Source organism: Pristiophorus japonicus, chromosome 4 (genome assembly GCF_044704955.1).
Source record: "Pristiophorus japonicus isolate sPriJap1 chromosome 4, sPriJap1.hap1, whole genome shotgun sequence".
Taxonomy (NCBI): domain Eukaryota; kingdom Metazoa; phylum Chordata; class Chondrichthyes; family Pristiophoridae; genus Pristiophorus; species Pristiophorus japonicus.
Genome location: NC_091980.1, coordinates 314006846 through 314033923, shown reverse-complemented (window position 1 = coordinate 314033923; position 27078 = coordinate 314006846). Strand labels below are relative to the sequence as shown.

Genomic DNA, 27078 nt, shown 5'->3' with positions numbered 1-27078 from the left:
GGGTACAGTCCCACACACACTGATTCTCACTGGGGTACGGGTCCCACACACACTGACTCTCACTGGGATACTGGTCCCACACACAGTGACTCTCACTGGGGTACAGTTCCACACACACTGACTCTCACTGGGGTACGGGTCCCACACACACTGACTCTCACTGGGGCACGGGTCCCACACACACTGACTCTCACAGGGGTACGGGTCCCACACACACTGACTCTCACTGGGGTACAGTCCCATACACACTGACTCTCACTGGGGTACGGGTCCCACACATACAGACTCTCACTGGGGTACAGTCCCACACACACAGACTCTCACTGGGATACAGTCCCACACACACTGACTCTCACTGGGATACAGTCCCACACACACTGACTGTCGCTGGGGGTACGGGTCCCACACACACTGACTCTCACTGGGGTACGGGTCCCACACACACTGACTCTCACTGGGGTACGGGTACCACACACACTGACTCTCACTGGGGTACAGTCCCACACACACTGACTCTCACTGTGGTACAGTTCCACACACACTGACTCTCACTGGGGTACAGTCCCACACACTGACTCTCACTGGGGTACAGTCCCACACACACTCACTCTCTCTGGGGTACAGTCCCACACACACCGACTCTCACAGGGCTACAGTCCAACACACACTGAGTCTCACTGGGGTACGGATCCCAGACACACTGACTCTCACTGGGGTACGGGTCCCACACACACTGACTCTCACTGGGGTACGGGTCCCAAGCACACTGACTTTCACTGGGGTACGGGTCCCACGCACACTGACTCACTGGAGTATGGGTCCCACACACACTGACTCTCACTGGGGTACAGGTCCCACACACACTGACTCTCACTGGGGTACAGTCCCACACACACTGACTCTCACTGGGGTACAGTCCCACACACACTGACTCTCACTGGGGTACAGTCCCACACCTACTGACTCTCACTGGGGTACAATCCCACACACACTGACTCTCACTGGGTTACGAGTCCCACGTCCACTGACTCTCACTGGGGTACGGGTCCCACAGACACTGACTCTCACTGGGGTACGGGTCCAACACACACTGACTCTCACTGGGGTACAGTCCCACACACACTGACTCTCACTGCGGTACGGGTCCCACACACACGGACTCTCACTGGGGTATGGGTCCCACACACACGGACTTTCACTGGGGTACGGGTCCCACGCACACTGACTCTCACTGGGGTACAGTTCCCACACACACTGACTCTCACTGGGGTACAGTCCCACACACTGACTCTCAATGGGGTACGGGTCCAACACACACTAACTCTCACTGGGGTGCAGTCCCACACACACTGACTCTCACTGGGGTACGGGTCCCACACACACTGACTCTCAGTGGGGTACGGGTCCCACACACACTGACTCTCAGTGGGATACGGGTCCCACACACACTGACTCTCACTGGGGTACGGGTCCAACACACACTGACTCTCATTGGGGTAAGGGTCCCACACACACTGACTCTCAGTGGGGTACGGGTCCCTCACACACTGACTCTCCCTGGGGTACAGTCCCACACACACTGATTCTCACTGGGGTACGGGTCCCACACACACTGACTCTCACTGGGATACTGGTCCCACACACAGTGACTCTCACTGGGGTACAGTTCCACACACACTGACTCTCACTGGGGTACGGGTCCCACACACACTGACACTCACTGGCGTACGGGTCCCACACACACTGACTCTCACAGGGGTACGGGTCCCACACACACTGACTCTCACTGGGGTACGGGTCCCACTCACACTGAATCTCACTGGGTACGGGTCCCATACACACCGACTCTCAGTGGGGTATGGGTCCCATACACACTGACTCTCACTGGGGTACGGGTCCCACACATACAGACTCTCACTGGGGTACAGTCCCACACACACTGACTCTCACTGGGGTACAGTCCCACACACACTGACTCTCACTGGGGTAAGGGTCCCACATAGACTGACTCTCACTGGGGTAAGGGTCCCACATAGACTGACTCTCACTGGGGTACGGGTCCCACACATACAGACTCTCACTGGGGTACAGTCCCACACACACTGACTGTCGCTGGGGTACGGGTCCCACACACACTGACTCTCACTGGGGTACGGGTCCCACACACACTGACTCTCACTGGGGTACGGGTCCCACACACACTGACTCTCACTGGGGTACAGTCCCACACACACTGACTCTCACTGGGGTACGGGTCCACACATACAGACTCTCACTGGGGTACAGTCCCACACACACTGACTCTCACTGGGGTACAGTCCCACACACACTGACTCTCACTGGGGTAAGGGTCCCACACACACTGACTCTCACTGGGGTACAGTCCCACACACACTGACTCTCACTGGGGTAAGGGTCCCACACACACTGACTCTCACTGGGGTACAGTCCCACACACTGACTCTCAATGGGGTACAGTCCCACACACACTCACTCTCACAGGGGTACAGTCCCACACACACTGACTCTCACTGGGGTACGGGTCCAACACACACTGACTCTCACTTGGGTACAGGTCCCACACACACTGACTCTCAATGGGGTGCAGTCCAACACACATTGACTCTCACTGGGGTAAGGGTCCCACACACACTGACTTTCACTGGGGTACGGGTCCCACGCACACTGACTCACTGGAGTATGGGTCCCACACACACTGACTCCAAGTGGGGTACAGGTACCACACACACTGACTCTAAGTGGGGTACAGGTCCCACACACACTGACTCTCACTGGGGTACAGTCCCACACACACTGACTCTCACTGGGGTACAGTCCCACACACACTGACTCTCACTGGGGTACAGTCCCACACCTACTGACTCTCACTGGGGTACAGTCCCACACACACTGACTCTCACTGGGTTACGAGTCCCACGCCCACTGACTCTCACTGGGGTACGGGTCCCACAGACACTGACTCTCACTGGGGTACGGGTCCAACACACACTGACTCTCACTGGGGTACAGTCCCACACACACTGACTCTCACTGCGGTACGGGTCCCACACACACGGACTCTCACTGGGGTATGGGTCCCACACACACGGACTCTCACTGGGGTACGGGTCCCACGCACACTGACTCTCACTGGGGTACAGTTCCCACACACACTGACTCTCACTGGGGTACAGTCCCACACACTGACTCTCAATGGGGTACGGGTCCAACACACACTAACTCTCACTGGGGTGCAGTCCCACACACACTGACTCTCACTGGGGTGCAGTCCCACACACACTGACTGTCACTGGGGTACGGGTCCCACACACACTGACTCTCAGTGGGGTACGGGTCCCACACACACTGACTCTCAGTGGCATACGGGTCCCACACACACTGACTCTCACTGGGGTACGGGTCCAACACACACTGACTCTCATTGGGGTAAGGGTCCCACACACACTGACTCTCAGTGGGGTACGGGTCCCACACACACTGACTCTCACTGGGGTACAGTCCCACACACACTGATTCTCACTGGGGTACGGGTCCCACACACACTGACTCTCACTGGGATACTGGTCCCACACACAGTGACTCTCACTGGGGTACAGTTCCACACACACTGACTCTCACTGGGGTACGGGTCCCACACACACTGACTCTCACTGGGGCACGGGTCCCACACACACTGACTCTCACAGGGGTACGGGTCCCACACACACTGACTCTCACTGGGGTACAGTCCCATACACACTGACTCTCACTGGGGTACGGGTCCCACACATACAGACTCTCACTGGGGTACAGTCCCACACACACAGACTCTCACTGGGATACAGTCCCACACACACTGACTCTCACTGGGATACAGTCCCACACACACTGACTGTCGCTGGGGGTACGGGTCCCACACACACTGACTCTCACTGGGGTACGGGTCCCACACACACTGACTCTCACTGGGGTACGGGTACCACACACACTGACTCTCACTGGGGTACAGTCCCACACACACTGACTCTCACTGTGGTACAGTTCCACACACACTGACTCTCACTGGGGTACAGTCCCACACACTGACTCTCACTGGGGTACAGTCCCACACACACTCACTCTCTCTGGGGTACAGTCCCACACACACCGACTCTCACAGGGCTACAGTCCAACACACACTGAGTCTCACTGGGGTACGGATCCCAGACACACTGACTCTCACTGGGGTACGGGTCCCACACACACTGACTCTCACTGGGGTACGGGTCCCAAGCACACTGACTTTCACTGGGGTACGGGTCCCACGCACACTGACTCACTGGAGTATGGGTCCCACACACACTGACTCTCACTGGGGTACAGGTCCCACACACACTGACTCTCACTGGGGTACAGTCCCACACACACTGACTCTCACTGGGGTACAGTCCCACACACACTGACTCTCACTGGGGTACAGTCCCACACCTACTGACTCTCACTGGGGTACAATCCCACACACACTGACTCTCACTGGGTTACGAGTCCCACGTCCACTGACTCTCACTGGGGTACGGGTCCCACAGACACTGACTCTCACTGGGGTACGGGTCCAACACACACTGACTCTCACTGGGGTACAGTCCCACACACACTGACTCTCACTGCGGTACGGGTCCCACACACACGGACTCTCACTGGGGTATGGGTCCCACACACACGGACTTTCACTGGGGTACGGGTCCCACGCACACTGACTCTCACTGGGGTACAGTTCCCACACACACTGACTCTCACTGGGGTACAGTCCCACACACTGACTCTCAATGGGGTACGGGTCCAACACACACTAACTCTCACTGGGGTGCAGTCCCACACACACTGACTCTCACTGGGGTACGGGTCCCACACACACTGACTCTCAGTGGGGTACGGGTCCCACACACACTGACTCTCAGTGGGATACGGGTCCCACACACACTGACTCTCACTGGGGTACGGGTCCAACACACACTGACTCTCATTGGGGTAAGGGTCCCACACACACTGACTCTCAGTGGGGTACGGGTCCCTCACACACTGACTCTCCCTGGGGTACAGTCCCACACACACTGATTCTCACTGGGGTACGGGTCCCACACACACTGACTCTCACTGGGATACTGGTCCCACACACAGTGACTCTCACTGGGGTACAGTTCCACACACACTGACTCTCACTGGGGTACGGGTCCCACACACACTGACACTCACTGGCGTACGGGTCCCACACACACTGACTCTCACAGGGGTACGGGTCCCACACACACTGACTCTCACTGGGGTACGGGTCCCACTCACACTGAATCTCACTGGGTACGGGTCCCATACACACCGACTCTCAGTGGGGTATGGGTCCCATACACACTGACTCTCACTGGGGTACGGGTCCCACACATACAGACTCTCACTGGGGTACAGTCCCACACACACTGACTCTCACTGGGGTACAGTCCCACACACACTGACTCTCACTGGGGTAAGGGTCCCACATAGACTGACTCTCACTGGGGTAAGGGTCCCACATAGACTGACTCTCACTGGGGTACGGGTCCCACACATACAGACTCTCACTGGGGTACAGTCCCACACACACTGACTGTCGCTGGGGTACGGGTCCCACACACACTGACTCTCACTGGGGTACGGGTCCCACACACACTGACTCTCACTGGGGTACGGGTCCCACACACACTGACTCTCACTGGGGTACAGTCCCACACACACTGACTCTCACTGGGGTACGGGTCCACACATACAGACTCTCACTGGGGTACAGTCCCACACACACTGACTCTCACTGGGGTACAGTCCCACACACACTGACTCTCACTGGGGTAAGGGTCCCACACACACTGACTCTCACTGGGGTACAGTCCCACACACACTGACTCTCACTGGGGTAAGGGTCCCACACACACTGACTCTCACTGGGGTACAGTCCCACACACTGACTCTCAATGGGGTACAGTCCCACACACACTCACTCTCACAGGGGTACAGTCCCACACACACTGACTCTCACTGGGGTACGGGTCCAACACACACTGACTCTCACTTGGGTACAGGTCCCACACACACTGACTCTCAATGGGGTGCAGTCCAACACACATTGACTCTCACTGGGGTAAGGGTCCCACACACACTGACTTTCACTGGGGTACGGGTCCCACGCACACTGACTCACTGGAGTATGGGTCCCACACACACTGACTCCAAGTGGGGTACAGGTACCACACACACTGACTCTAAGTGGGGTACAGGTCCCACACACACTGACTCTCACTGGGGTACAGTCCCACACACACTGACTCTCACTGGGGTACAGTCCCACACACACTGACTCTCACTGGGGTACAGTCCCACACCTACTGACTCTCACTGGGGTACAGTCCCACACACACTGACTCTCACTGGGTTACGAGTCCCACGCCCACTGACTCTCACTGGGGTACGGGTCCCACAGACACTGACTCTCACTGGGGTACGGGTCCAACACACACTGACTCTCACTGGGGTACAGTCCCACACACACTGACTCTCACTGCGGTACGGGTCCCACACACACGGACTCTCACTGGGGTATGGGTCCCACACACACGGACTCTCACTGGGGTACGGGTCCCACGCACACTGACTCTCACTGGGGTACAGTTCCCACACACACTGACTCTCACTGGGGTACAGTCCCACACACTGACTCTCAATGGGGTACGGGTCCAACACACACTAACTCTCACTGGGGTGCAGTCCCACACACACTGACTCTCACTGGGGTACGGGTCCCACACACACTGACTCTCAGTGGGGTACGGGTCCCACACACACTGACTCTCAGTGGGATACGGGTCCCACACACACTGACTCTCACTGGGGTACGGGTCCAACACACACTGACTCTCATTGGGGTAAGGGTCCCACACACACTGACTCTCAGTGGGGTACGGGTCCCTCACACACTGACTCTCCCTGGGGTACAGTCCCACACACACTGATTCTCACTGGGGTACGGGTCCCACACACACTGACTCTCACTGGGATACTGGTCCCACACACAGTGACTCTCACTGGGGTACAGTTCCACACACACTGACTCTCACTGGGGTACGGGTCCCACACACACTGACACTCACTGGCGTACGGGTCCCACACACACTGACTCTCACAGGGGTACGGGTCCCACACACACTGACTCTCACTGGGGTACGGGTCCCACTCACACTGAATCTCACTGGGTACGGGTCCCATACACACCGACTCTCAGTGGGGTATGGGTCCCATACACACTGACTCTCACTGGGGTACGGGTCCCACACATACAGACTCTCACTGGGGTACAGTCCCACACACACTGACTCTCACTGGGGTACAGTCCCACACACACTGACTCTCACTGGGGTAAGGGTCCCACATAGACTGACTCTCACTGGGGTAAGGGTCCCACATAGACTGACTCTCACTGGGGTACGGAACCCACACATACAGACTCTCACTGGGGTACATTCCCACACACACTGACTGTCGCTGGGGTACGGGTCCCACACACACTGACTCTCACTGGGGTACGGGTCCCACACACACTGACTCTCACTGGGGTACGGGTCCCACACACACTGACTCTCACTGGGGTACAGTCCCACACACACTGACTCTCACTGGGGTACGGGTCCACACATACAGACTCTCACTGGGGTACAGTCCCACACACACTGACTCTCACTGGGGTAAGGGTCCCACACACACTGACTCTCACTGGGGTACAGTCCCACACACTGACTCTCAATGGGGTACAGTCCCACACACACTCACTCTCACAGGGGTACAGTCCCACACACACTGACTCTCACTGGGGTACGGGTCCAACACACACTGACTCTCACTTGGGTACAGGTCCCACACACACTGACTCTCAATGGGGTGCAGTCCAACACACATTGACTCTCACTGGGGTAAGGGTCCCACACACACTGACTCTCAGTGGGGTACGGGTCCCACACACAATGACTCTCACTGGGGTACAGTCCCACACACACTGATTCTCACTGGGGTACGGGTCCCACACACACTGACTCTCACTGGGATACTGGTCCCACACACACTGACTCTCACTGGACTACAGTCCCCCACACAGTGACTCTCACTGCGGTACGGGTCCCACACACACTGATTCTCACTGGGGTACAGTCCCACACACACTGACTCTCACTGCGGTACGGGTCCCACACACACGGACTCTCACTGGGGTACGGGTCCCACACACACGGACTCTCACTGGGGTACGGGTCCCACACACACTGACTCTCACTGGGGTACAGTTCCCACACACACTGACTCTCACTGGGGTACAGTCCCACACACTGACTCTCAATGGGGTACAGTCCCACACACACTCACTCTCACAGGGGTACAGTCCCACACACACTGACTCTCACTGGGGTACGGGTCCAACACACACTAACTCTCACTGGGGTGCAGTCCCACACACACTGACTGTCACTGGGGTACGGGTCCCACACACACTGACTCTCAGTGGGGTACGGGTCCCACACACACTGACTCTCAGTGGCATACGGGTCCCACACACACTGACTCTCACTGGGGTACGGGTCCAACACACACTGACTCTCATTGGGGTAAGGGTCCCACACACACTGACTCTCAGTGGGGTACGGGTCCCACACACACTGACTCTCACTGGGGTACAGTCCCACACACACTGATTCTCACTGGGGTACGGGTCCCACACACACTGACTCTCACTGGGATACTGGTCCCACACACAGTGACTCTCACTGGGGTACAGTTCCACACACACTGACTCTCACTGGGGTACGGGTCCCACACACACTGACTCTCACTGGGGCACGGGTCCCACACACACTGACTCTCACAGGGGTACGGGTCCCACACACACTGACTCTCACTGGGGTACAGTCCCATACACACTGACTCTCACTGGGGTACGGGTCCCACACATACAGACTCTCACTGGGGTACAGTCCCACACACACAGACTCTCACTGGGATACAGTCCCACACACACTGACTCTCACTGGGATACAGTCCCACACACACTGACTGTCGCTGGGGGTACGGGTCCCACACACACTGACTCTCACTGGGGTACGGGTCCCACACACACTGACTCTCACTGGGGTACGGGTACCACACACACTGACTCTCACTGGGGTACAGTCCCACACACACTGACTCTCACTGTGGTACAGTTCCACACACACTGACTCTCACTGGGGTACAGTCCCACACACTGACTCTCACTGGGGTACAGTCCCACACACACTCACTCTCTCTGGGGTACAGTCCCACACACACCGACTCTCACAGGGCTACAGTCCAACACACACTGAGTCTCACTGGGGTACGGATCCCAGACACACTGACTCTCACTGGGGTACGGGTCCCACGCACACTGACTTTCACTGGGGTACGGGTCCCACGCACACTGACTCACTGGAGTATGGGTCCCACACACACTGACTCCAAGTGAGGTACAGGTACCACACACACTGACTCTAAGTGGGGTACAGGTCCCACACACACTGACTCTCACTGGGGTACAGTCCCACCCACACTGACTCTCACTGGGGTACAGTCCCACGCCTACTGACTCTCACTGGGGTACAGTCCCACACACACTGACTCTCACTGGGTTACGAGTCCCACGCCCACTGACTCTCACTGGGGTACGGGTCCCACAGACACTGACTCTCACTGGGGTACTGGTCCCACAGACACTGACTGTCACTGGGGTAAGGGTCCCACACACACTGACTCTCACTGGGGTACAGTCCCAGACACACTGACTCTCACTGGGGTAAGGGTCCCACACACACAGACTCTCACTGGGGTACAGGTCCCACACACACTGACTCTCACTGGGGTACAGGTCCCACACACACTGACTCTCACTGGGGTACAGTCCCACACCTACTGACTCTCACTGGGGTACAGTCCCACACACACTGACTCTCACTGGGTTACGAGTCCCACGCCCACTGACTCTCACTGGGGTACGGGTCCCACAGACACTGACTCTCACTGGGGTACGGGTCCAACACACACTGACTCTCACTGGGGTACAGTCCCACACACACTGACTCTCACTGCGGTACGGGTCCCACACACACGGACTCTCACTGGGGTATGGGTCCCACACACACGGACTCTCACTGGGGTACGGGTCCCACGCACACTGACTCTCACTGGGGTACAGTTCCCACACACACTGACTCTCACTGGGGTGCAGTCCCACACACTGACTCTCAATGGGGTACGGGTCCAACACACACTAACTCTCACTGGGGTGCAGTCCCACACACACTGACTCTCACTGGGGTACGGGTCCCACACACACTGACTCTCAGTGGGGTACGGGTCCCACACACACTGACTCTCAGTGGGATACGGGTCCCACACACACTGACTCTCACTGGGGTACGGGTCCAACACACACTGACTCTCATTGGGGTAAATGTCCCACACACACTGACTCTCAGTGGGGTACGGGTCCCTCACACACTGACTCTCCCTGGGGTACAGTCCCACACACACTGATTCTCACTGGGGTACGGGTCCCACACACACTGACTCTCACTGGGATACTGGTCCCACACACAGTGACTCTCACTGGGGTACAGTTCCACACACACTGACTCTCACTGGGGTACGGGTCCCACACACACTGACACTCACTGGCGTACGGGTCCCACACACACTGACTCTCACAGGGGTACGGGTCCCACACACACTGACTCTCACTGGGGTACGGGTCCCACTCACACTGAATCTCACTGGGTACGGGTCCCATACACACCGACTCTCAGTGGGGTATGGGTCCCATACACACTGACTCTCACTGGGGTACGGGTCCCACACATACAGACTCTCACTGGGGTACAGTCCCACACACACTGACTCTCACTGGGGTACAGTCCCACACACACTGACTCTCACTGGGGTAAGGGTCCCACATAGACTGACTCTCACTGGGGTAAGGGTCCCACATAGACTGACTCTCACTGGGGTACGGGTCCCACACATACAGACTCTCACTGGGGTACAGTCCCACACACACTGACTGTCGCTGGGGTACGGGTCCCACACACACTGACTCTCACTGGGGTACGGGTCCCACACACACTGACTCTCACTGGGGTACGGGTCCCACACACACTGACTCTCACTGGGGTACAGTCCCACACACACTGACTCTCACTGGGGTACGGGTCCACACATACAGACTCTCACTGGGGTACAGTCCCACACACACTGACTCTCACTGGGGTACAGTCCCACACACACTGACTCTCACTGGGGTAAGGGTCCCACACACACTGACTCTCACTGGGGTACAGTCCCACACACACTGACAATCACTGGGGTAAGGGTCCCACACACACTGACTCTCACTGGGGTACAGTCCCACACACTGACTCTCAATGGGGTACAGTCCCACACACACTCACTCTCACAGGGGTACAGTCCCACACACACTGACTCTCACTGGGGTACGGGTCCAACACACACTGACTCTCACTTGGGTACAGGTCCCACACACACTGACTCTCAATGGGGTGCAGTCCAACACACATTGACTCTCACTGGGGTAAGGGTCCCACACACACTGACTCTCAGTGGGGTACGGGTCCCACACACAATGACTCTCACTGGGGTACAGTCCCACACACACTGATTCTCACTGGGGTACGGGTCCCACACACACTGACTCTCACTGGGATACTGGTCCCACACACACTGACTCTCACTGGACTACAGTCCCCCACACAGTGACTCTCACTGCGGTACGGGTCCCACACACACTGATTCTCACTGGGGTACAGTCCCACACACACTGACTCTCACTGCGGTACGGGTCCCACACACACGGACTCTCACTGGGGTACGGGTCCCACACACACGGACTCTCACTGGGGTACGGGTCCCACACACACTGACTCTCACTGGGGTACAGTTCCCACACACACTGACTCTCACTGGGGTACAGTCCCACACACTGACTCTCAATGGGGTACAGTCCCACACACACTCACTCTCACAGGGGTACAGTCCCACACACACTGACTCTCACTGGGGTACGGGTCCAACACACACTAACTCTCACTGGGGTGCAGTCCCACACACACTGACTGTCACTGGGGTACGGGTCCCACACACACTGACTCTCAGTGGGGTACGGGTCCCACACACACTGACTCTCAGTGGCATACGGGTCCCACACACACTGACTCTCACTGGGGTACGGGTCCAACACACACTGACTCTCATTGGGGTAAGGGTCCCACACACACTGACTCTCAGTGGGGTACGGGTCCCACACACACTGACTCTCACTGGGGTACAGTCCCACACACACTGATTCTCACTGGGGTACGGGTCCCACACACACTGACTCTCACTGGGATACTGGTCCCACACACAGTGACTCTCACTGGGGTACAGTTCCACACACACTGACTCTCACTGGGGTACGGGTCCCACACACACTGACTCTCACTGGGGCACGGGTCCCACACACACTGACTCTCACAGGGGTACGGGTCCCACACACACTGACTCTCACTGGGGTACAGTCCCATACACACTGACTCTCACTGGGGTACGGGTCCCACACATACAGACTCTCACTGGGGTACAGTCCCACACACACAGACTCTCACTGGGATACAGTCCCACACACACTGACTGTCGCTGGGGGTACGGGTCCCACACACACTGACTCTCACTGGGGTACGCGTCCCACACACACTGACTCTCACTGGGGTACGGGTACCACACACACTGACTCTCACTGGGGTACAGTCCCACACACACTGACTCTCACTGTGGTACAGTTCCACACACTGACTCTCACTGGGGTACAGTCCCACACACACTCACTCTCTCTGGGGTACAGTCCCACACACACCGACTCTCACAGGGCTACAGTCCAACACACACTGACTCTCACTGGGGTACGGGTCCCACACACACTGACTCTCACTGGGGTACGGGTCCCACGCACACTGACTTTCACTGGGGTACGGGTCCCACGCACACTGACTCACTGGAGTATGGGTCCCACACACACTGACTCCAAGTGGGGTACAGGTACCACACACACTGACTCTAAGTGGGGTACAGGTCCCACACACACTGACTCTCACTGGGGTACAGTCCCACACACACTGACTCTCACTGGGGTACAGTCCCACACACACTGACTCTCACTGGGGTACAGTCCCACGCCTACTGACTCTCACTGGGGTACAGTCCCACACACACTGACTCTCACTGGGTTACGAGTCCCACGCCCACTGACTCTCACTGGGGTACGGGTCCCACAGACACTGACTCTCACTGGGGTACTGGTCCCACAGACACTGACTGTCACTGGGGTAAGGGTCCCACACACACTGACTCTCACTGGGGTACAGTCCCAGACACACTGACTCTCACTTGGGTACAGTCCCACACACACTGACTCTCACAGGGGTACAGTCCCACACACACTGACTCTCACTGGGGTAAGGGTCCCACACACACTGACTCTCACTGGGGTACAGTCCCAGACACACTGACTCTCACTGGGGTAAGGGTCCCACACACACAGACTCTCACTGGGGTAAGGGTCCCACACACACAGACTCTCACTAGGGTACAGGTCCCACACACACTTACTCTCACTGGGGTACAGTCCCACACACACTGACTCTCACTGGGGTACAGTCCCACACACACTGACTCTCACTGGGGTACAGTCCCAGACACACTGACTCTCACTGGGGTAAGGGTCCCACACACACTGACTCTCACTGGGGTACAGTTCCACACACACTGACTCTCACTGGGGTACGGGTCCCACACACACTGACTCTCACTGGGGTACGGGTCCCACACACACTGACTCTCACTGGGGTAAGGGTCCCACACACACTGACTCTCACTGGGGTACAGTTCCAAACACACTGACTCTCACTGGGGTACAGTCCCACACACACTGACTCTCACTGGGGTACGGGTCCCACACACACTGACTCTCACTGGGGTACTGGTCCCACACACACTGACTCTCACTGGGGTACGGGTCCCACACACACTGACTCTCACTGGGGTACGGGTCCCACATAGACTGACTCTCACTGGGGTACGGGTCCCAAACACACTGACTCTCACTGGAGTACAGTCCCACACACACTGACTCTCACTGGGGTATGGGTCCCACACACACTGACTCTCACTGGGGTACAGTTCCACACACACTGACTCTCACTGGGGTACAGTCCCACACACACTGACTCTCACTGGGATACGGGTCCCACACACACTGACTCTCACTGGGGTACAGGTCCCACACACAATGACTCTCACTGGGGTACGGGTCCCACACACACTGACTCTCACTTGGGTACAGTCCCACACACACTGACTCTCACTGGGGTACGGGTCCCACACACAATGACTCTCACTGGGGTACGGGTCCCACACACGCTGACTTTCACTGGGGTACAGGTCCCACACATACAGACTCTCACTGGGGTAGAGTCCCACACACACTGACTCTCACTGGGGTAAGGGTCCCACACACACTGACTCTCACTGGGGTACAGTCCCAAACACACTGACTCTCATTGGGGTACAGTCCCACACACACTGACTCTCACTGGGGTACAGTCCCACACACACTGACTCTCACTGGGGTACGGGTCCCACACACACTGACTCTCACTGGGGCACAGTTCCACACACACTGACTCTCATTGGGGTACGGGTCCCACACATACAGACTCTCACTGGGGTAGAGTCCCACACACACTGACTCTCACTGGGGTAAGGGTCCCACACACACTGACTCTCACTGGGGTACAGTCCCAAACACACTGACTCTCACTGGGGTACAGTCCCACACACACTGACTCTCACTGGGGTACAGTCCCACACACACTAACTCTCACTGGGGTACAGTCCCACACACACTGACTCTCACTGGGGTAAGGGTCCCACACACACTGACTCTCACTGGGGTACGGGTCCCACATAGACTGACTCTCACTGTGGTAAGGGTCCCACACACACTGACTCTCGCTGGGGTACGGGTCCCACACACACTGACTCTCACTGGGGTACGGGTCCCACACATACAGACTCTCACTGGGGTACAGTCCCACACACACTGACTCTCACTGGGATACAGTCCCACACACACTGACTCTCACTGGGGTAAGGGTCCCACACACACTGACTCTCACTGGGGTACAGTCCCACACACACTGACTCTCACTGGGGTAAGGGTCCCACACACACTGACTCTCACTGGGGTACGGGTCCCACATAGACTGACTCTCACTGGGGTAAGGGTCCCACACACACTGACTCTCACTGGGGTACAGTCCCACACACACTGACTCTCGCTGGGGTACGGGTCCCACACACACTGACTCTCACTGGGGTACGGGTCCCACACACACTGACTCTCACTTGGGTACAGTCCCACACACACTGACTCTCACTGGGGTACGGGTCCCACACACACTGACTCTCACTGGGGTACAGGTCCCACACACACTGACTCTCACTTGGGTACAGTCCCACACACACTGACTCTCACTGGGGTACGGGTCCCACACACAATGACTCACTGGGGTATGGGTTCCCCACACACTGACTCTCACTGGGGTACGGGTCCCACACACACTGACTCTCACTGGGTTACAGTCCCACACACACTGACTCTCACTGGGATAAGGGTCCCACACACACTGACTCTCACTGGGGTACAGTCCCACACACACTGACTCTCACTGGGGTAAGGGTCCCACACACACTGACTCTCACTGGGGTACGGGTCCCACATAGACTGACTCTCACTGGGGTACGGGTCCCACACACACTGACTCTCACTGGGGTACTGGTCCCACACACACTGACTCTCACTGGGGTACGGGTCCCACACACACTGACTCTCACTGGGGTACAGGTCCCACACAAACTGACTCTCACTGGGTTACAGTCCCACAAACACTGACTCTCACTGGGGTACAGTCCCACACACACTGATTCTCACTGGGGTACGGGTCCCACACACACTGACTCTCACTGGGATACTGGTCCCACACACACTGACTCTCACTGGGGTACAGTCCCCCACACAGTGACTCTCACTGCGGTACGGGTCCCACACACACTGACTCTCAGTGGGGTACGGGTCCCACACACACTGACTCTCAGTGGGATACGGGTCCCACACACACTGACTCTCACTGGGGTACGGGTCCAACACACACTGACTCTCATTGGGGTAAGGGTCCCACACACACTGACTCTCAGTGGGGTACGGGTCCCTCACACACTGACTCTCCCTGGGGTACAGTCCCACACACACTGATTCTCACTGGGGTACGGGTCCCACATAGACTGACTCTCACTGGGGTACAGTCCCACACACACTGACTCTCACTGCGGTACGGGTCCCACACACACGGACTCTCACTGGGGTATGGGTCCCACACACACGGACTCTCACTGGGGTACGGGTCCCACGCACACTGACTCTCACTGGGGTACAGTTCCCACACACACTGACTCTCACTGGGGTACAGTCCCACACACTGACTCTCAATGGGGTACGGGTCCAACACACACTAACTCTCACTGGGGTGCAGTCCCACACACACTGACTCTCACTGGGGTACGGGTCCCACACACACTGACTCTCAGTGGGGTACGGGTCCCACACACACTGACTCTCAGTGGGATACGGGTCCCACACACACTGACTCTCACTGGGGTACGGGTCCAACACACACTGACTCTCATTGGGGTAAGGGTCCCACACACACTGACTCTCAGTGGGGTACGGGTCCCTCACACACTGACTCTCCCTGGGGTACAGTCCCACACACACTGATTCTCACTGGGGTACGGGTCCCACACACACTGACTCTCACTGGGATACTGGTCCCACACACAGTGACTCTCACTGGGGTACAGTTCCACACACACTGACTCTCACTGGGGTACGGGTCCCACTCACACTGAATCTCACTGGGTACGGTTCCCATACACACCGACTCTCAGTGGGGTATGGGTCCCATACACACTGACTCTCACTGGGGTACGGGTCCCACACATACAGACTCTCACTGGGGTACAGTCCCACACACACTGACTCTCACTGGGGTACGGGTCCCACACACACTGACACTCACTGGCGTACGGGTCCCACAAACACTGACTCTCACAGGGGTACGGGTCCCACACACACTGACTCTCACTGGGGTACGGGTCCCACTCACACTGAATCTCACTGGGTACGGGTCCCATACACACCGACTCTCAGTGGGGTATGGGTCCCATACACACTGACTCTCACTGGGGTACGGGTCCCACACATACAGACTCTCACTGGGGTACAGTCCCACACACACTGACTCTCACTGGGGTACAGTCCCACACACACTGACTCTCACTGGGGTAAGGGTCCCACATAGACTGACTCTCACTGGGGTAAGGGTCCCACATAGACTGACTCTCACTGGGGTACGGGTCCCACACATACAGACTCTCACTGGGGTACAGTCCCACACACACTGACTGTCGCTGGGGTACGGGTCCCACACACACTGACTCTCACTGGGGTACGGGTCCCACACACACTGACTCTCACTGGGGTACGGGTCCCACACACACTGACTCTCACTGGGGTACAGTCCCACACACACTGACTCTCACTGGGGTACGGGTCCACACACACTGACTCTCACTGGGGTAAGGGTCCCACACACACTGACTCTCACTGGGGTACAGTCCCACACACACTGACTCTCACTGGGGTAAGGGTCCCACACACACTGACTCTCACTGGGGTACAGTCCCACACACTGACTCTCAATGGGGTACAGTCCCACACACACTCACTCTCACAGGGGTACAGTCCCACACACACTGACTCTCACTGGGGTACGGGTCCAACACACACTGACTCTCACTTGGGTACAGGTCCCACACACACTGACTCTCAATGGGGTGCAGTCCAACACACATTGACTCTCACTGGGGTAAGGGTCCCACACACACTGACTCTCAGTGGGGTACGGGTCCCACACACAATGACTCTCACTGGGGTACAGTCCCACACACACTGATTCTCACTGGGGTACGGGTCCCACACACACTGACTCTCACTGGGATACTGGTCCCACACACACTGACTCTCACTGGACTACAGTCCCCCACACAGTGACTCTCACTGCGGTACGGGTCCCACACACACTGATTCTCACTGGGGTACAGTCCCACACACACGGACTCTCACTGGGGTACGGGTCCCACACACACTGACTCTCACTGGGGTACAGTTCCCACACACACTGACTCTCACTGGGGTATAGTCCCACACACTGACTCTCAGTGGGGTACAGTCCCACACACACTCACTCTCACAGGGGTACAGTCCCACACACACTGACTCTCACTGGGGTAAGGGTCCAACACACACTAACTCTCACTGGGGTGCAGTCCCACACACACTGACTGTCACTGGGGTACGGGTCCCACACACACTGACTCTCAGTGGGGTACGGGTCCCACACACACTGACTCTCAGTGGCATACGGGTCCCACACACACTGACTCTCACTGGGGTACGGGTCCAACACACACTGACTCTCATTGGGGTAAGGGTCCCACACACACTGACTCTCAGTGGGGTACGGGTCCCACACACACTGACTCTCACTGGGGTACAGTCCCACACACACTGATTCTCACTGGGGTACGGGTCCCACACACACTGACTCTCACTGGGATACTGGTCCCACACACAGTGACTCTCACTGGGGTACAGTTCCACACACACTGACTCTCACTGGGGTACGGGTCCCACACACACTGACTCTCACTGGGGCACGGGTCCCACACACACTGACTCTCACAGGGGTACGGGTCCCACACACACTGACTCTCACTGGGGTACAGTCCCATACACACTGACTCTCACTGGGGTACGGGTCCCACACATACAGACTCTCACTGGGGTACAGTCCCACACACACAGACTCTCACTGGGATACAGTCCCACACACACTGACTCTCACTGGGATACAGTCCCACACACACTGACTGTCGCTGGGGGTACGGGTCCCACACACACTGACTCTCACTGGGGTACGGGTCCCACACACACTGACTCTCACTGGGGTACGGGTACCACACACACTGACTCTCACTGGGGTACAGTCCCACACACACTGACTCTCACTGTGGTACAGTTCCACACACACTGACTCTCACTGGGGTACAGTCCCACACACTGACTCTCACTGGGGTACAGTCCCACACACACTGACTCTCACTGGGGTACGGATCCCAGACACACTGACTCTCACTGGGGTACGGGTCCCACACACACTGACTCTCACTGGGGTACAGTCCCACACACACTGACTTTCACTGGGGTACGGGTCCCACGCACACTGACTCACTGGAGTATGGGTCCCACACACACTGACTCCAAGTGGGGTACAGGTCCCACACACACTGACTCTCACTGGGGTACAGTCCCACACACACTGACTCTCACTGGGGTACAGTCCCACACACACTGACTCTCACTGGGGTACAGTCCCACACCTACTGACTCTCACTGGGGTACAGTCCCACACACACTGACTCTCACTGGGTTACGAGTCCCACGCCCACTGACTCTCACTGGGGTACGGGTCCCACAGACACTGACTCTCACTGGGGTACGGGTCCAACACACACTGACTCTCACTGGGGTACAGTCCCACACACACTGACTCTCACTGGGGTACAGTCCCACACACACTGACTCTCACTGCGGTACGGGTCCCACACACACGGACTCTCACTGGGGTATGGGTCCCACACACACGGACTCTCACTGGGGTACGGGTCCCACGCACACTGACTCTCACTGGGGTACAGTTCCCACACACACTGACTCTCACTGGGGTACAGTCCCACACACTGACTCTCAATGGGGTACGGGTCCAACACACACTAACTCTCACTGGGGTGCAGTCCCACACACACTGACTCTCACTGGGGTACGGGTCCCACACACACTGACTCTCAGTGGGGTACGGGTCCCACACACACTGACTCTCAGTGGGATACGGGTCCCACACACACTGACTCTCACTGGGGTACGGGTCCAACACACACTGACTCTCATTGGGGTAAGGGTCCCACACACACTGACTCTCAGTGGGGTACGGGTCCCTCACACACTGACTCTCCCTGGGGTACAGTCCCACACACACTGATTCTCACTGGGGTACGGGTCCCACACACACTGACTCTCACTGGGATACTGGTCCCACACACAGTGACTCTCACTGGGGTACAGTTCCACACACACTGACTCTCACTGGGGTACGGGTCCCACACACACTGACACTCACTGGCGTACGGGTCCCACACACACTGACTCTCACAGGGGTACGGGTCCCACACACACTGACTCTCACTGGGGTACGGGTCCCACTCACACTGAATCTCACTGGGTACGGGTCCCATACACACCGACTCTCAGTGGGGTATGGGTCCCATACACACTGACTCTCACTGGGGTACGGGTCCCACACATACAGACTCTCACTGGGGTACAGTCCCACACACACTGACTCTCACTGGGGTACAGTCCCACACACACTGACTCTCACTGGGGTAAGGGTCCCACATAGACTGACTCTCACTGGGGTAAGGGTCCCACATAGACTGACTCTCACTGGGGTACGGGTCCCACACATACAGACTCTCACTGGGGTACAGTCCCACACACACTGACTGTCGCTGGGGTACGGGTCCCACACACACTGACTCTCACTGGGGTACGGGTCCCACACACACTGACTCTCACTGGGGTACGGGTCCCACACACACTGACTCTCACTGGGGTACAGTCCCACACACACTGACTCTCACTGGGGTACGGGTCCACACATACAGACTCTCACTGGGGTACAGTCCCACACACACTGACTCTCACTGGGGTACAGTCCCACACACACTGACTCTCACTGGGGTAAGGGTCCCACACACACTGACTCTCACTGGGGTACAGTCCCACACACACTGACTCTCACTGGGGTAAGGGTCCCACACACACTGACTCTCACTGGGGTACAGTCCCACACACTGACTCTCAATGGGGTACAGTCCCACACACACTCACTCTCACAGGGGTACAGTCCCACACACACTGACTCTCACTGGGGTACGGGTCCAACACACACTGACTCTCACTTGGGTACAGGTCCCACACACACTGACTCTCAATGGGGTGCAGTCCAACACACATTGACTCTCACTGGGGTAAGGGTCCCACACACACTGACTCTCACTGGGGTACGGGTCCACACATACAGACTCTCACTGGGGTACAGTCCCACACACACTGACTCTCACTGGGGTACAGTCCCACACACACTGACTCTCACTGGGGTAAGGGTCCCACACACACTGACTCTCACTGGGGTAGAGTCCCACACACACTGACTCTCACTGGGGTAAGGGTCCCACACACACTGACTCTCACTGGGGTACAGTCCCACACACTGACTCTCAATGGGGTACAGTCCCACACACACTCACTCTCACAGGGGTACAGTCCCACACACACTGACTCTCACTGGGGTACGGGTCCAACACACACTGACTCTCACTTGGGTACAGGTCCCACACACACTGACTCTCAATGGGGTGCAGTCCAACACACATTGACTCTCACTGGGGTAAGGGTCCCACACACACTGACTCTCAGTGGGGTACGGGTCCCACACACAATGACTCTCACTGGGGTACAGTCCCACACACACTGATTCTCACTGGGGTACGGGTCCCACACACACTGACTCTCACTGGGATACTGGTCCCACACACACTGACTCTCACTGGACTACAGTCCCCCACACAGTGACTCTCACTGCGGTACGGGTCCCACACACACTGATTCTCACTGGGGTACAGTCCCACACACACTGACTCTCACTGCGGTACGGGTCCCACACACACGGACTCTCACTGGGGTACGGGTCCCACACACACGGACTCTCACTGGGGTACGGGTCCCACACACACTGACTCTCACTGGGGTACAGTTCCCACACACACTGACTCTCACTGGGGTACAGTCCCACACACTGACTCTCAATGGGGTACAGTCCCACACACACTCACTCTCACAGGGGTACAGTCCCACACACACTGACTCTCACTGGGGTACGGGTCCAACACACACTAACTCTCACTGGGGTGCAGTCCCACACACACTGACTGTCACTGGGGTACGGGTCCCACACACACTGACTCTCAGTGGGGTACGGGTCCCACACACACTGACTCTCAGTGGCATACGGGTCCCACACACACTGACTCTCACTGGGGTACGGGTCCAACACACACTGACTCTCATTGGGGTAAGGGTCCCACACACACTGACTCTCAGTGGGGTACGGGTCCCACACACACTGACTCTCACTGGGGTACAGTCCCACACACACTGATTCTCACTGGGGTACGGGTCCCACACACACTGACTCTCACTGGGATACTGGTCCCACACACAGTGACTCTCACTGGGGTACAGTTCCACACACACTGACTCTCACTGGGGTACGGGTCCCACACACACTGACTCTCACTGGGGCACGGGTCCCACACACACTGACTCTCACAGGGGTACGGGTCCCACACACACTGACTCTCACTGGGGTACAGTCCCATACACACTGACTCTCACTGGGGTACGGGTCCCACACATACAGACTCTCACTGGGGTACAGTCCCACACACACAGACTCTCACTGGGATACAGTCCCACACACACTGACTCTCACTGGGATACAGTCCCACACACACTGACTGTCGCTGGGGGTACGGGTCCCACACACACTGACTCTCACTGGGGTACGGGTCCCACACACACTGACTCTCACTGGGGTACGGGTACCACACACACTGACTCTCACTGGGGTACAGTCCCACACACACCGACTCTCACAGGGCTACAGTCCAACACACACTGACTCTCACTGGGGTACGGGTCACACACACACTGATTCTCACTGGGGTACGGGTCCCATACACACTGACTCTCACTGGGGTACAGTCCCACACACACTGACTCTCACTGGGGTACAGTCCCACAGACACTGATTCTCACTGGGGTACGGGTCCCACACACACTGATTCTCACTGGGGTACGGGTCCCATACACACTGACTCTCACTGGGGTACGGGTCCCACACACACTGACTCTCACTGGGGTACGGGTCCCATACACACTGACTCTCACTGGGGTACCGGTCACACACACACTGACTCTCACTGGGGTACAGTCCCACACACACTGACTCTCACTGGGGTAGGGGATCCACACACACTGACTCTCACTTGGATACAGTCCCACACACACTGACTCTCACTGGGGTACGGGTCCCACACACATTGACTCTCACTGGGGTACAGTCCCACACACACTGACTCTCACTGGGGTACAGTCCCACACACACTGACTCTCACTGGGGTACAGTCCCACACACACTGACTCTCACTGGGGTACAGTACCACACACACTGACTCTCAGTGGGGTACGGGTCCCACACACACTGACTCTCACTGGGGTAGAGGCCCACACACACTGACTCTCACTGGGGTACGGGATCCACACACACTGACTCTCACTGGGGTACAGTCCCACACACACTGACCCTCACTGAGGTAAGGGTCCCACACACACTGACTCTCACTGGGGTCCAGTCCCACACACACTGACTCTCACTGGGGTATGGCTCCCACACACACTGACTCTTACTGGGGTATGGGTACCACACACACTGACTCTCACTGGGGTACGGGTCGCACACACACTGACTCTCACTGGGGTATGGGTCCCACACACACTGACTCTCACTGGGGTACAGTCCCACACACACTGACTCTCACTGGGGTACGGGTCCCACACACACTGACTCTCACTGGGGTACGGGATCCACATACACTGACTCTCACTGGGGTAAGGGTCCCACACACACTGACTCTCACTGGGGTACAGTCCCACACACACTGACTCTCACTGGGGTACAGTCCCACACACACTGACTCTCACTGGGGTACAGTCCCACACACACTGACTCTCACTGGGGTACGGGATCCACACACACTGACTCTCACTGGGGTACAGTCCCACACACACTGACTCTCACTGGGGTACAGTCCCACACACACTGACTCTCACTGGGGTACGGGATCCACAGACACTGACTTCTCACTGGGGTACAGTCCCACACACACTGACTCTCACTGGGGTACGGGATCCACACACACTGACTCTCACTGGGGTACAGTCCCACACACACTGACCCTCACTGGGGTAAGGGTCCCACACACACTGACTCTCACTGGGGTCCAGTCCCACACACACTGACTCTCACTGGGGTATGGGTCCCACACACACTGACTCTCACTGGGGTACAGTCCCACACACACTGACTCTCACTGGGGTACGGGTCCCACACACACTGACTCTCACTGGGGTACGGGATCCACATACACTGACTCTCACTGGCTTAAGGGTCCCACACACACTGACTCTCACTGGGGTACAGTCCCACACACACTGACTCTCACTGGGGTACAGTCCCACACACACTGACTCTCACTGGGGTACAGTCCCACACACACTGACTCTCACTGGGGTACAGTCCCACACACACTGACTCTCACTCGGGTAAGGGTCCCACACACACTGACTCTCACTGGGGTACAGTCCCACACACACTGACTCTCACTGGGGTACAGTTCCACACACACTGACTCTCACTGGGGTACAGTCCCACACACACTGACTCTCACTGGGGTACAGTCCCACACACACTGACTCTCACTCGGGTAAGGGTCCCACACACACTGACTCTCACTGGGTACAGTCCCACACACACTGACTCTCACTGGGGTACGGGTCCCAGACACACTGACTCTCACTGGGGTACAGTCCCACACACACTGACTCTCACTGGGGTACGGGTCCCACACACACTGACTCTCACTGGGGTACAGTCCCACACACACTGACTCTCACTGGGGTACAGTCCCACACACACTGACTCTCACTGGGGTACAGTCCCACACACACTGACTCTCACTGGGGTATGGGTCCCACACACACTGACTCTCACTGGGGTACAGTCCCACACACACTGACTCTCACTGGGGTACAGTCCCACACACACTGACTCTCACTGGGGTACAGTTCCACACACACTGACTCTCACTCGGGTACGGGATCCACACACACTGACTGTGACTGGGGTATAGTTTGTGGGACTCTGCCTTTTGGTGCATTGTGTTCTGTTGCTGGGGCACTGACGTTATCGAACTTGGTGTCTGTTGCAGGGTCCGCCGGTGAAACCCACACGCCGCCAGGGAGGATGGGCTGACGACACCCCTCGATCGGTCAAGTAAGTGCCCATTACCCATTCACTGGCCTTTTGAAGAGCTCCCTGCCCCTGGCACTAATGAACTGTACAGACCGGGTTCGCTTCGTAGCATGTGCGGAGATGCAATAGGCCTCGGCACCCCTGGGCTCAGGGAGCTTGGCTGGGTGAGTGAGGGGGGCGGGCACGGGAGGTGGTGGGTGGGAGAGCGGGGAGGGACTGGTGCATATTTCGCCAGGGTTCCAGCTTGCCGTTTGGTTTGTAAAGGATGTTGTGGTATAATGGCATTATAGAATAGTACAGCGCTGAAGGAGGCCATTCGGCCCATCGAGTCTGCACCGGCCGATTCCAAGAGCTGTCCAGTTGTCCCACTCACCCGCTCTTTCCCCATATCCTGCACTTTTTTCCCTTTCAAATATTTATCCCATTCCTTTCTGAAGGCTATGATTAAGTCTGCCTCCACCACCCCATCAGGCAGTATATTCCAGATCCTCACCACTCGCTGCGTAAAAACGTTTTTCCTCATGTCGCCACCCATCTTACATCTGTGCCCTCTCGTTACCGACCCAGCCATTGGGAACAGTCTCTCTCTATCTCCTCTTGTCTAAACCCTTCATGATTGTGAACACCTCGATCAAATCTCCTCTCAGCCTTCTCTGCTCCAAGGAGAACCGCCCCAGCTTCTCCAGTCTGTCCACGTCACTGAAGTCCCTCATCCCTGGAGCCATTCCAGTAAATGGCCTGTCAGTCAGTGGCTCAGTGGGCAGCACACTCGACTCCGAGTCAGAAGGTTGGGGGTTCACATCCCACTCCAGGGACTGGAGCACATAAATCTAGGCTGACACTCCAGTCCACTGCTGAGGGAGTGCTGCACTGTCAGAGGTGCCGACTTTCAGATGAGACATTAAACCAAGGCCCTGTCTGCCCTCTCGGGTGAACGTAAAAGATCCCTTTGTGCTGTTTCGAAGAAGAGCAGGGAAGTTATCCCAGGTGTCCTGGCCAATATTTGTACTGTGAAAATGGCTGCCATGCTCCAGCCTTTGTCTTTGATTGGTCCCCGTGGGGGATAAGCCACACCCTGAAGTTTCACAGGAATGTGTCACTGGAAACGCCCATCCCAATGCAAATTGCAACTCAATCCATTTTGACCTCCTGAAGCAACAGAGGACAGAGCTCCCCAGAAGACATCAAGGGCCGGTCAAAGTGCCTTACTCCATGTCTCATCCCGTACATAAGGACAGAAGAATTAGGAGCAGGAGTCGGCCATACGGCCCCTCGAGCCTGCTCCATTATTCAAAAACATCGTCTGATCTGATCATGGACTCAGCTCCACTTCCCTGCCCGCTCCCCATAATCCTTTGCTCCCTTATCGCTCAAAAATCTGTCTATCTCCGCCTTAAATATATTCAATGAGCCAGCCTCCACAGCTCTCTAGGGCAGAGAATTCCAACCAAATTCTTCCATATCTCAGTTTTAAATGGGCGACCACTTATTCTGAGACTATGTCCCCTGGTTTTAGTTTCCCCTAAGAGTGGAAATATCCTCTCTGCATCCATCCTCATATCCCTTGGTTCCCTTAGTG

The 27078-nt window shown here is 56.9% G+C and overlaps 1 protein-coding gene across 3 annotated transcripts in view; it reads left to right on the top strand.

The window, feature by feature from the left end:
• The window catches only part of LOC139262410 (Intraflagellar transport protein 43 homolog), a 183850-nt gene that overhangs the window by 54269 nt on the left and 102503 nt on the right, over positions 1-27078 (top strand). For all 3 annotated transcript variants that reach the window (XM_070877606.1, XM_070877605.1, XM_070877604.1), the window contains exon 4: positions 25456-25520. In XM_070877606.1, coding sequence (XP_070733707.1) covers positions 25456-25520 — 65 coding nt within the window. The remainder of the gene's footprint in view (positions 1-25455; positions 25521-27078) is intronic.